The sequence below is a fragment of the Orcinus orca genome, chromosome 20 (assembly GCF_937001465.1).
Source record: "Orcinus orca chromosome 20, mOrcOrc1.1, whole genome shotgun sequence".
Lineage (NCBI taxonomy): Eukaryota > Metazoa > Chordata > Mammalia > Artiodactyla > Delphinidae > Orcinus > Orcinus orca.
The window spans coordinates 8,909,385-8,922,606 of NC_064578.1; the positions used below are offsets into that span (position 1 = coordinate 8,909,385).

The 13,222-nt window shown below is 44.4% G+C and overlaps 1 protein-coding gene and 1 long non-coding RNA gene across 3 annotated transcripts in view; one reads left to right on the top strand and one right to left on the bottom strand.

Annotated features, from left to right (window-relative positions):
- LOC125962754 (uncharacterized) overlaps positions 1-13,222 on the top strand; it is an 87,861-nt gene that overhangs the window by 48,683 nt on the left and 25,956 nt on the right. Inside the window, exon 2 of the long non-coding RNA XR_007474459.1 lies at positions 7,714-13,040. This is a non-coding gene — a long non-coding RNA (uncharacterized LOC125962754). The remainder of the gene's footprint in view (positions 1-7,713; positions 13,041-13,222) is intronic.
- The window catches only part of WWOX (WW domain containing oxidoreductase), a 976,221-nt gene continuing 971,854 nt past the window's right edge, over positions 8,856-13,222 (bottom strand). For both annotated transcript variants that reach the window (XM_033406435.2, XM_004280121.4), the window contains one exon: positions 8,856-9,044. In XM_033406435.2, coding sequence (XP_033262326.1) covers positions 8,856-9,044 — 189 coding nt within the window. The remainder of the gene's footprint in view (positions 9,045-13,222) is intronic.

Below are 13,222 nucleotides of genomic sequence, written 5' to 3' on the forward strand. Positions count from 1 at the left end.
TTATTATGAATTATCATGGCTTTAAGAAAAATATTTCACTTTGTCTTGGAGGACAATACCACTTCTGTTAACAAACAGGTATCTTAAAAGAAACAGTGGCCTGTGTTCAAAGGGTTTGAAATGAAACCCAGTTAAATAGTTTGTTTTTAATAACAATACTTCTCTGATCCATTAGTATGTTAATGGAGTTTTTGAATTCCAAAACTCCTGACACGTCTATACACACACACATATACACAGTCACATACACTCCTATCATCTTTGCAGGCTGGGAGAAATGCCCTGCTGTAGAGTTCTAAAATTTATAACTTGAATTTCTAAGTCCAGGTGTCTGGTTTGTATTATTAATCATGTCACTGTGATTTTATTTATGTTAACATTTTATTTAAAATAGTACTAATAATACCATTGTTACATTGAGATTTTATATATATATATGTGTGTATGTATATGTGTGTGTGTGTGTGTATATATATGTATATGTATGTTGGTTTTGTCCATGTCATGTACTTTTATGTTTTGACTGAAGCTGTGAAGGCTTTGGGAATATTTAGGGAGATTTAGGCAGGCTTCTAGAAGGTTCTGGAATCTAGCTCAGGAAACAGGATGGTCTGAAATTTTTTCTAAATCATCTGGGAAGGAACTGCTCAGCCTCCCTCCCTGAAATGAGCTTGAAAGCAGCCACTAGTAAGAGTGAAAGGCAAGGGCTTCATCATCAGGTCCTTCAAATCTAGGCCACACCAGGTAAAATTCCCCAAGACCAAGTCTAAGGGCCAGCCCTGCCTCAGCAAACCGGGCCGAGAATTCTGGACATTTACCATCGTGGCCAAGAAGGTCTTCAAACTTTCTCAGTAGGTTCCGAGGCAGCTGAACAGTGAACACTATAGCATCTTCAAAGGCCGGCAAAACCAGCTGGCCCAAAGTTTAGCTTGATTCTTTTGCATTCAGCCCTTTTTTATTTCGCTGACACAAGGCTCCTGCCCTCTTCTGTCTTGGTTCCAGAGGGAAAGAGTTTTCTATACCCGGGAACTTGCATAGGCAGCCCTGAGATTAATGCTGCCAGACACCGGATGGGCAGAGTATCTGGGGAAAATAAACGGGTCCGCAGCAAGTGGGTAAAAACACACCTGCTCTTCTCCAAGAATACTCTTGGCAGGTATGAAAACTAGCCACGTGGGCAGCCCAGAAAAGGTTTCTTGACAGTAGGTACCCAGAGCCTTAAAAATTCCCATATTGTTTGACCTTACATCCTCTTTGGAATCCATGTTAAGAAAATAATTAAACTAGTCTCCCCCGATCTTACACAATTATATTTATTAAAGCATTATACTAATAATGGGGGAACCCTAACTGTCCAATAACTGTAAAGGTTACTAGGGTATACCTGTTTACTGAATGCAGGATCATAAAGGTATTAAAAGATGTATCAAGAATGTATTCAATTTAAAATATATAAAACTGTGTATAGAGTATAATCACAGCTATATAAAACTGAAGCTGAAAAGATGCAAGTAAATTTTCAAATGCATTTATAAAAAGTGTGAAAGGTAATATAGCAGAACATTTACAGTGGTTGTCTCTGAGGGGTGGGACTTTGGGAATATTTGTTTTTCTGATGTTTTCCCCCAAGTTTAAATGCTGAGCATACATTTTAACTTTCTAATAAAAACAGCAAACAGCAATACATTTTGTAGAATAGAAAATTATTCAGCAATTATTTCTAAGATCAACTGTATTTAAATACAATGATAGACTTTTTTCCCCCTGAAGCAATCTCATAAGTCATCTTCAAAGGATATAGAGAAAGAATAAAACTATATTCGGGTAGATTACTAACGAACTCACACTTGTTCAGCTTAGAGGAATCTAACCAATTGTGTATATAGAAAGTAAAACAAGGGAGAGATGAAGTTGGAGGGGTAAGAGAAACCACGAATGTATCGTGGGGTTGGGACATAGGAGCTCAGAGAGGTTAAGTTACTGGGACAACATCACACAGGAAGTGGCGGCCCCAGGATTGAAATATTTTCCTCACGGGTAAAAAGGGGACAGTGACATTTAATTCAAAACTCGTGAGATTTAAATGACCAAAACCAGCATTTCAGTTAAGTGTTTTGCACAAAGTATTGGTAAGGACTCAGGACATGATACTTCACCAAAGTGGACTTTCTCACCTAAGGTCCCCAGCATCAGACGAGAAACTGTCATGATTCCAAAGTGAAAGAACGAGCCCCTCATGAACCTCAGATAAAACCAGGAACGTTGGAGGAAGGCACGGAGCCTCTTTAATCTGAATGAATGATGGAGAGCCTCTATTTGCATGGACCTATTTCAAAAATTAAAAGAAACTTTTATTCTCTTACACCTAAGAGACAGCAGGGCATGGCCTTGTGAACAGATCAGTTTAGAAGGAAGACAGTCTTTCTGAGTGGCGTGGCACGTCTCATAAAAGCAGACAGCACTTCAGCTAGGGGGGTAAGTACATAAGCCAGAATGAACCCAAGGGACTTAGGTGTTGGTTTTGGCCTTTGCCTGGCGTTCACATGGGGTCCATGTTGTGCTACAGTTGGTGATTGAAAAGGTAAAAAAAAGGCAGGACATTTACTGATTGAGTAATGTGGTAAAGATGTAGTGACATGGCTGAACGGATTTTTTCTACCCAAACCGAATGTACACTCACCTTGGAATTTCCATTCTAATTAAAACCGTGAACTTGGTCCAGTGGGAAAATGAGAGACAAAATGCTTATACTTTAAATAAGGAGACTGGCTGCTCGGGGGCATTTTATAGAAATAGTTATAGATTGTGACAATAGGAAGTTAAAATGTTAAAATGTTAAAAAAAAAATTAAATAGCAACACCCAATGCTGATGAGGTTGTAAAAAACCGAACCAAAAAAAACCCCAGAAATATATACCTTCTGCTTCCCTTCCAGCTCACACATGGAAGTATGAAGCAAAAGTCAAAGAACTCTTGGATTTAAGAGTTTCAGGGATGCAGATGTATGCTGGGGAGGAAAATTAATAGAAGGAAAAAGCTGTGTGCATGAAGATGCTAATTGAGCTGTTAGTTCTAACAGCAAAAACTAGACGTTACCTGAATATCCCAGAGTAAGAGTTTCCAAACGATGGCCCACCAGCAGGACTATATATGAGGCATCCATTAAAATAACTGAAAACTGAGAAAGGAGATAATTGGGGGGGGGAGGAGATAAAAAGAAGGGCATGAAACCAAATAGTATGAAGCCCTGAAAGGTAATGAACAGAGATGAAAATCTCTGTTAGGATAGTGGTATTTGAGCCTGTCGTTTTCCTTTTTAAAATTCACCTTTATCGTGAGTGTAGCATCTCGTCAAGTAGAATTCAGAGAAGTTTTTTCAGTCATCATGTGGATCACATTATGTGATAGTATTTATTATTCTAAAATGAATTCCAACGAGTTTGGATATGCGGAAAGGCACAGAAAGTTAACAGGGTGAAAGAAATATCGCTCTTTTAGGTGCTTTTTTAAAAAAAATGTGAACGTCTCCAAATGGTACCTGCTGGTGACCCGAACGGGCAGCCATTTTGCGAACCAAGGCTTTCCGGCCCAGCGCTGACCTTAATGAAAGTAATCGGGCCTCCTTCATGGAAGTTCAAAACAAAACCACCCATCACCCCATTTTAAAGAGCAAAACCACAAGCCACAGCTTCAGTCATTGCCGGGGACGCTTCAGTTTCCTGTTTCCTATTGAAAAGTGGCAGAAAGGTCTCCCTTCATCAGCCGTGAAAGTGGAAAGCGGCAGCCTTTGGGCTTTCAAGACACAGGGAAAATGACGGTAGAAACTCTGGCTCCCTCTTCCTGTCCTGAGTGGATTCTGTGGCCCTGGGGCAGTGGTGGAGGACTCTGGACATTGAGTCCATCAGAGGCTAATAAACCCAGGGGAAAGGCGGCCAGGTGCAGACCTGTTTACAACCAGAACAGGAGAAAAGGTCTACGGGGCTGAAGCCAATATTGCTGGGTAAACAGCATGGACAGAATTCGTAGAGTTTATACCAGACGTGAGGCACCAGGAGTCGAAGCAGATCCCAGGCTTGGATAGGAAGCCTAAGAGTCTTCCTTCGTGAATAATTCACCCATTGTATACATTTATTTATATGTATACTGGTGGTCTACAGGCCGTCCTTTAAACAGTGGGATGCAGTGGGAGGCACATGGACCTGGAGGCGATGGCCCTGGATTCAGGTGCTGACTCTGCTGCTTACCAGCTAGGGGACCACGGAAAGGTCACTTATTTTATGCTTATCATCTGAGCATAAAATAAGAAGGTGGGTATGATTTGCCCAGACTGGCAACTGGCACATAGTAGATGCTCAATAAATAGTACCTGCAAATAGTGGTAGTGATGATGGAGAACTAGGTATATATTACATATATATTACGTATGTGTGCGTGTGTATATATATATATATACTATATATGTGTATCATGACAGATGGTGAGCAGTAGTCCTGGATTTGGAATAAGCTAACAAAGGAATGAGGCTTTTTATGCTCCCCACCTGCTCACCTGTCCAGGAATTGCCCCACAGAATCAGCGGAAGAAGTAAGATGCATCTGGCAGGTGCAATGCACCACAGGGACTGGCGCCGTCTAACTGCGTGGATTCAGGGCATAATGGGTAAGAGGAGGCCTGGTTTTTGTTCTGGGGTCTCTGTTTATCAAGTAACCTGGAGAAGTATTGGTAAAGTTGATTAGGACCTGTGTACTGTGAAGACTCCTATTGACCCAGGATATACATTTTTTTTATAGCTCTAACTATGGTAGGGGTGTTACCCTAAACTTTGAATTTCCATAATGTGGCACTCCATGTATGTTTGTTGGATGAATAATTGTAGGAAGACTTAGTCTGACTTAGGGACTTTTTTTGTTTTAATTGAAGTACAGTTACTTTATAATGTTGTGTTTGTTTTCGGTGTATAGCAAGCTGATTCAGATCTATGTATTCTTTTTCATATTCTTTTCCATTACAGTTTATTACAAGACATTGAATATAGTTCCCTGTGCTATACAGTAGGACCTTGTTGTTTATCTATTTTATATATAGTAGTTTGTATATGCTAATCCCAAACTCCTAATTTCTCTCTCCTACCCCTCCTCTTTTCCTCTTTGGTAACCATAAGTTTGGTTTCTCTGTCTGTGAGTCTGTTTTGTAAGTAAGTTCATGTGTATCATATTTTAGATTCCACGTGTAAGTGATATCATAGGATATTTGTCTTTCTCTGTCTGGCTTACTTCACTTAGTATGATAATCTCTAGTTGCATCCATGTTGCTGCAAATGGCATTACTTCGTTCTTGTTTGTGGCTGAGTAATATTCCATGGTATATATGTACCCCATCTTCTTTATGTTGATGGACATTTAGGTTCCTTCCATGTCTCGGCTACTGTGAATAGTGCTTCAGTGAACACTGGGGTGCCTGTATCTTTCCGAATTACGGTTTTGTCTGGATATATGCCCAGGATATATGCTGGATCGTATGGCAACTTTATTTTTAGTTTTCTGAGGAACCTCCATACTGTTCTCCATAGTGGCTGCACCAGTCTACATCCCACCAACAGTGTGGGAAGGTTTAGGGGAGCTTCTTGATTGAGGCGAATGCTTCCCTCCCCTGGTCAAGTTCCCTCACGCATCATCTTACCTCCTGATGCAGGATTCATATGGGCATCAGCACAGAGGCCTTAATGGTGCAAGGAGGCAGCAGGAGATGCTCCCCTGGTTCTCTGATATTTGGAACATAACCTTGCCTGATGAGACTCCGACATCTTTTGTGCCGTGGCTTGACTCCCCCTTCACCAAACTCCTAATGCTGAGCTACAGTCAGACCCGTAATGTCCCTTCTCTGCTCAGCCTGAGATGTTAAAACGGTGCCTCCTATTGGAAAGGACATTCTCAGCTTCTTGAAGGATCGGTGGCCTTGGTGCAGGGAAGTGTGTGACTTTGAAAAGAAACAGGCCTGGGTGTGAACAGCAGCTCTATCACTTATGAGCTCTGTGGACAGGGGCAAGTTATGAAACCTCTTGGCCTCAGATTCTTTATCCATAAGACGGGAAGAGGAGGCTGCCTGGGAGGACCGTGGTCACATTAGACGTAATTTTGCAGCCCACCCGGCACAGTGGGTGGCTTGTGCATTCTCACAAGGATGGGAATTATTTTCGTGGACGTAATGCTCAGTCACCAAGAATCGTCTTTTCCTTCAAAGGTCATTTATTAAGCACCTTCTGTATAACAGGAATAGTTCAAGGCACGGGGGCCACAGTTGTGAACAAAACAGACAAATCTCAGGGAGTTCATATTATAGGAGGTGGAGAGAGAAAATAGTAAATAGACATATAACTTGTCCAATAGTGTTAAGCGGTGTGGAGAAAAATAAAGGGGAGGGGTGGGCAGATGGGGTGCCACTGTGAATGCGGTGGCCAGGATGTCACCTCATCAGAAAGGGAGAAAGCAGAATGCAGTGCGGGAAGAAGCCATGCAGGTCCCTGGCAGGAAAGCAATTCAGCAGAGGCAACAGCAAGTATAAAGTCCTTGAGTAGGGAGGTTGCTTGGCTTATTTCAGGAGAACAAGAAGGCTAGTGTGGCTAAATGTAGTGAGTGAAGAGAAGATGCTAGAACATGAAATCAGAAAGTCTGCTGTGGACCAGATTATGGGAGAATTCCTTGACTATGGTAAAAAAAAAAAAATTTGGACTTCAGTCAGTGGATGAGCAGTTGTATCGGTTAGTGTTTGCTGTGTAACAAGTAATCCTGAAGCTTTGTGGGTTAACATGACAAACATACTTTTTGCAGTTCTCTGGGTGGACTGGGGTATTTCTTCTCATCTGGGTTGGCTCAGCTGGGGCTACATGGTCTGGGATGGCCTCGCTCGCACGTCTAATGAATGGGTAGTCTGCTGTCGGTTTGGGGAGCGTCCATGTGGCTCGCATTGTCCAGCCGGTTAACCCAGGCCCATTCATAGGATGGTGGTTGCAGGATTCCGAAGAGCAACAAGAAAGGGCAAGCCCAGTGCACAAGCACATTTTAAATTGGCCAAAGCAAGTCATGTGGCCAAGGCCAGAGTTAGAGAGAGGACCACCCAAGGTGTGGAGACTGGGAGGAGAATTACAATGGCCACGTTTGCAAATAGTCTACCGCAGAAGCACTGGAGGGTTTGGACCAGAAAAGTGACATTATCTGATGCATAGTTTGAAAGGCGCTGTGACAGTAAGGATTTTGTGAAGGGCGAATATAGCCAGATGGGAGGACGTAGCCAGGCTGTGGACCACTGGAAAGCACTGGTGTTTGACCACAGAGCCAGAGGCCCAGAAATTCATGACGTTGTCTGGGCTGAAGCTGCCACTGTCAAGAGGAGGAACAGTGACACACACCCCTCCCCCCCCCTTCCTGGTATTTCAGCAAAAGCTTTCTCTCCACCTTGCCAAAGTGGCCTTTCTTACATCCCTGCAGGAATGGCCTGGAAACCACAGTGTAAGTGATAACAGGATGAGTGGGGAAGAGCCTCCAAACCGCCCCCCTATTCTCCTAAGTAGGGATGGTTTCTAATCACCAAGAACTTGGTAGTTACAGGGGGAACAAACCATCGAGGGACTGAAATGATCCACGATCCATGATAACAAAACCTCTTAAGGGGAAATTAAGTGATAGTCATTTTTCTTTTTCTTTCTCTCTTCAACAGAAAATATGATGCTGGCATGCTAATTGCGTGAGACAACTCGGCCCGCAGACAGCCACAAAGCACAAAAACAAACAAAACAAAACTCAGAGAAGAAACGAGAATGGTGTTTTCCTGGCGTCTACAAGAAGCGCTTTATTTTTCCTCTAGATTGCTTTTCTAAAAAAACAAAACGACAAAAAACAAAACTGAAACATTTAAAGGAACAAGACAAAAAACTTCAGGTGATACTATTCAAGCACGTTCTTTTATTAAGTGTAGGATGAGAGGAACAAGAGGACACGGAAGCAGGATGCTGAACACTGAGGGGCTGTGAACCTCTGCGATGGCGTTGTTTCCCAAAACTGTGAGTGAAGAATGGAGGGAACATCTTTTTATCCCCCATCCCCAAAATATCCTGTAATGGCGCAAGACTTCCTTTCCTGCCTGTCAAGGTATCTAGGGAATGATTTACAAAATGTGTTTGTTATAATCGCTAAAGAATCTTTTGTATAGCTTTGGCCGGGGAGTTGGTGGACCAGTAGTTGGTGGACCAGTACTTGGCGACCCAGTAATTGTGTCTATCCCACCCACTTCTAAGTGTCACCTCCGTCTCGGCTGGAACAAGGTTCAGAGGGTCCTCTCTCCAGTAGTTGACAAGGCCACTCCGACTTGATCAGGCTGAAGTTATCTCCTGGATCAGTGCAGTGAAGGATAAACACTGGCCTTTTTCTTCCCTAAATAAGAAAAAGGCAGCTCCTGGCTACTGTGTGGCCGTGGAGGCTGTGCCTGGGGCGGGGGAGTGGGGCACCAGGCTGTCCTACACCGTGAGAATTGCTCGTGCTTCTACCGTGAGACCAAGAACCTACCGAGCAGCTAAGCTTCACTTTCAAACAGGCCATCACCAGGGGAGCAGAGGGACCCAGGCCTGCCCCAGCCCCAGAAAAGACGTATTATCCCTTTACCCCCAGAACTCCCTGCTTCCCAGTGGTACCTAACATTTTTCGCTCTGTTGTGACGACTCTTATATCCTTGACTCTAGCGGATCTGGGTCGGAGGGACATGGAAGCCCTGGCATGATAAGTCGGAAGGGGGCCAGCGCTGGCAGTCACGCCCGAGCGCTCGCGCGTGGTGGGCGTGTGCGCTGATCCTTGCCGAGCGCCCACTTAGCCGGACGGGCTGCCAAGTCCTTCCTGGATCAGCCTCTCGCTGAGCGCCCACAGGGCCCGGGCCGTGTCTTCGCTCTGGGCTTCCGTCGAGGGCATGCAGCGGCAGCAGCTGTTGAAGTACATCCCTCCCAGACCCTCCAGTTCTGGAGCGGCAGCACAGTAGACGGTGGTGGCGGCTCCTTGTTGCTGGAAAGCAAAGAACAAAGACCACGGAACGTTATTTTTTTAAGAAAAGAGGTGATGGAATGATTTTCTTCTAACTGGGAATGAGCAAGAGTCTCTCCCCGCCTGGTTCAGATGCATCTGGATCTCAGCACGGCCGAGGGTACCGAACTCAAAGCACGTGACTGTAAAAGGTACGATGGGACCATCCAGGGAAAACGAGTTCATAAACTCCGCTCGTAAAGCTAATGTGACTTTTTACACCTCATATAGGAAAAGGCTTTGAACACAGACTACACGTCTATCAGTTAATCACATCAGATGTCTCTTCTGAGCAACGAGAAGATGGGATCCTTTTGAACACGCAAGAACAAATTCATCCAACTCCCTCACTTCTCAACGCATAATGTCATTTGACACTGAGAAGTTTCTAGAAACTTCTCTCTGAACTAAAGCAACCACTCTAATCATGGCCCATCAGGTAGAAAACCAAGCGGGACTGGTGCCAGATTTTTCCTTATTCGTTGCCCATGGGGCTGCTAGAGGAAGGGTTTGTGATACTGTGTTAAAATGTTTGAGACGCACGTAAACACATGTTCCCCACCATCACACATGCCTCAGGCAGACACAAGACACGTTTGTGAATTTATCCTTACCCTGGAAACCTTTTCAGAAGTATTGTATTCAGCCCATACTTGCAGTGGGACAGTGGCTTGGGGGGCCATGTCCTCCCAGCCCCCTTCAAAATGCAAGTTGCAATGAGTGCAATTGATCACTTCCGATTGACCTTTTGAGTAGCAGTTGGCGCTGTGGCTAGGGACGTGTGTGCCAATGGGGCACCGTATCATCCGGGCTGACAGAATACTGTCAGGGATGCTGGAAAGAGGGCAAGAAATCACTTTGCTTTGCGAAAGCCATAATTAAAAATAATAGGCTGGTGTTCATAGGGGGACACCGTCGGCACGGCTCTCATTTGAAACCAATAACAGTTTATCTGGCGTCTTATGATTATTTATGTGCATCACAGCCCTTGCTGCATCAACTAATTATCAGTTGACAGAGAAGGGGGCTGGGAGGCAGAGGAGAATGGAGAAAGATAACTGGGGATAAGGTCAACGTTAGGAAAACATTAAGGACGTCTAATTGCGAGGGAAGTGAGTTTCCATCCCCACCCAAAAGCTTACTCTTTTTCTCCCCCTACAGGGTTTAAACTGGTGCCCAAGCAGAGAGCTTACTGGAGAGCATCCCCCCCCCATAGGGTTTGGTTTGCATTCACAGTGGTTGTTTCGTACAACCCTCGGGAGCCAAGGTCATTCTGAGAATCAAGGTCTCAAGGTATTATGATTGTAGGGAAGTTCTATAAAGTAGACTTGGGGTTTTTGTTGCAGGGGGGCGGGGGGACGTTTATTGCATTTGTCTGAAAACCATATGGTCAAATACATTGAAGTGACAGGCTTGTGCAGAGGAGGGTGGCGTGGCATGGGAGTGGGATACCTGAGTTCTCATAATAACGGGCTGCTTGACTGTATTGGACAAGGCCCTTTGGCCCAAAAATTGTACCCCTGACGTGACTTCTCTTTAACGAAATAGTGATCGGTGTGTGATTTCCCCAGCCCTGTCACCCATGCCCACTCCCCAAACAAACAGCCAATTGTTTCTTTTCTTGGGTTCACCTGTTTCTTTTCAATTTGTTGGCTCAGGTATAATGGACATGAGCCCATGTCATCCAAATTTCCTTTCACTGAATTATTATTCCTAATAACCCTTAGCTTAGCACATTTATCTAACGAAGTTCCAGTGGCTTATCTGGCGCCCCTGCATCCCATGTGGGGAAAAAAGGCAAGCAAAGCACCTCTAAAGACAAATGGAAGAATAGAGATGCTCATCTCGCCAACCCAAGCAAATATCATCTTGGCCTCAATTCTTAGCAGATGTCAGGTGGAGATGGTGTTTTTGAATAATTTTCTGGATATCTGTTTTCCATTTCCATTGTACTTTGCAACTGCCCAAACACCAAAGAGTGGTCAGGCCCCTTGGCATCAGCTCTCAAGTGGTGGGAGAAGCCAGTCAGCTCATCCCTAAATCCAGGCTCCCTCAACCCCACCCCAGAGCGGTTATAGTATCAGCATTCATACATCACAACAAACTGGCCCCCTCACAGCTCCACCGATCCTGAGAAAAGATCAAAGTTGGCCACTTGGGAAAGCAACAAACGGAATTCTTCCAAACCCAGTGTAATCTTTTGCCACTCTGACATTCTAAAATGATACCATGCTGCACTCTCTTGCATTGTTGGAATGGTATTTTTGCAGAGAAATTCTGCGCTTACGTTGATTCAGAATCGAGTTGATGAGGGAGCCGGGGGGCATGCATTTTCCCTCCACGGAATGTGAAAGCAATCGCAGTCGACCTCATTTCATGTAAACCGCCACTTGGCTACCACGCTGACAACCGTAAAGTTGAGTAAAGCCCAATCTTTTATCAAGAGCTGGCTTTGATTCCTTTGCCACCAGGCTCAGGGTGATGCACAATTTAAATCATCACCAGCGGTGCTGACTCTGTAGAACACATACAGCAGGGCATCTGAAAGCAAAGACCACCTTTTTCCGCTCCGAAGATCAACTGTGCACATTTGGCAAAGAGAGACTGGACGGTGAAGTAGTGACAGCATCTTTTCGTCCCAAGCCCACGACCCTTTCGGCTTCTCAGGGAATGCTCTTTTCAGCTGCACCTGTGGCGGCCTCTGAGTGACATCTTTATATGATCAGATGGGATGACGGTTTAATAACAAGGTCTAATTTGGGGTCATCAGCTTTTGGCCTATCACCAGGGTGAGATGGAGCCGCGTGAGGAAATCTCATTAGTAAAGAAGCTGGTTCTGCTGATACAAGAGAAAACATTTTTAAACTGATAGAAGAAAAATTTTTAAAGAGCACTTTCATCGCCATCAGATGACTTTCATGCCACTCTGGTGGGGGGGGCATCAGTCCGTAATCCAGAAAAAAATGAAAGAGCCCTATCGAGGAAATGATGTTACCAACTCTGATACAGAATATCTGCCTTGCTGGTTGGCACCGCTGCGTACTGATCCGTCGTGGTACGATAACAGCCATATCTTGACATATATAAACACTAGCAGGAGCTGTGGGTTCCCCTCAGTGATTTTTTTAAGAACAAATTCACGGGAAGCCTGGAGGTTGCATGCCGTTGCTGATCATGGGAACCGGGGTGGCGACTCTGTCCTGTAGCAGCGGCAGTGAGTGAGGGCGTGGATCGCACGGGGCTGAGGAGTTCTGGGAAGCCCAGTAGAATCTTGAATCACGCCTGAATGCCATTTCCGATTTAGTCAAACATTTGCAAGCTGCCAAAGGAGAACTACGCCATCAATCTTTATAGTGTCTGTACAATTACCCAGGATTCTAGTTTGGGATTAAGTTAAGAGCATCTGGGTAATAAGGGGGTTCATCATTCTCTTTCAGAAATCATTTGCCGGATGAGCGGCACAGTTTTCAACTACAGAAAGGTGGGAGTTAGAAAGCAGTTACTGTTCATTTATCGTTGGGGCCCTGCGGTCTAAATCATCCATCCTTCCGAAGCCCTTGGTTGGGATGAAACAGTGACGTAGCCACGTTTCAACAACATTTACTTGATAACCACTGGCCCTCAATGTGCAGCTGTCCACACAGACTCCAAATGAATATTCACTCTTTGCAAGAGAAAGGTACAGGGGTTTCTGATCAACAATCTAGGCTTAAGGAAAAATCCACCCACATGTTAATATTTGTAATGCATTGGTAGGTACGCTAATATAACTTACGTTTTAATAAGGACACGTTACACAATTATGTTTAGTTTTCAGGTTTCTCTACTTTTAAAATGCATGCTTCGTTAAAAAAGAAAGGATAAATTCCTGTCTTAAAATACATTTGACTCTGAGACACCTAAAAAAGTAGCCACACTACCATGGGATATCTGTATAGTCAATGATTTTGAGAGTAGCAGATGTTTTCCTACAGACACGTCGGTATCAGGACACCGCACAGCAAATGTTGAGTGAATCAATGTATGCAGAAAGGGAAGGCAGCACAGAACTTACACTGGACTTGGAACCCCAAGGGCAGGGAAGGAGAACTTCCCTTCTGGAAGCGGGCAGTGACGACTGTGCTGAATTCCCGGGACAAAGAAGTTTGCAGGTGTCACAG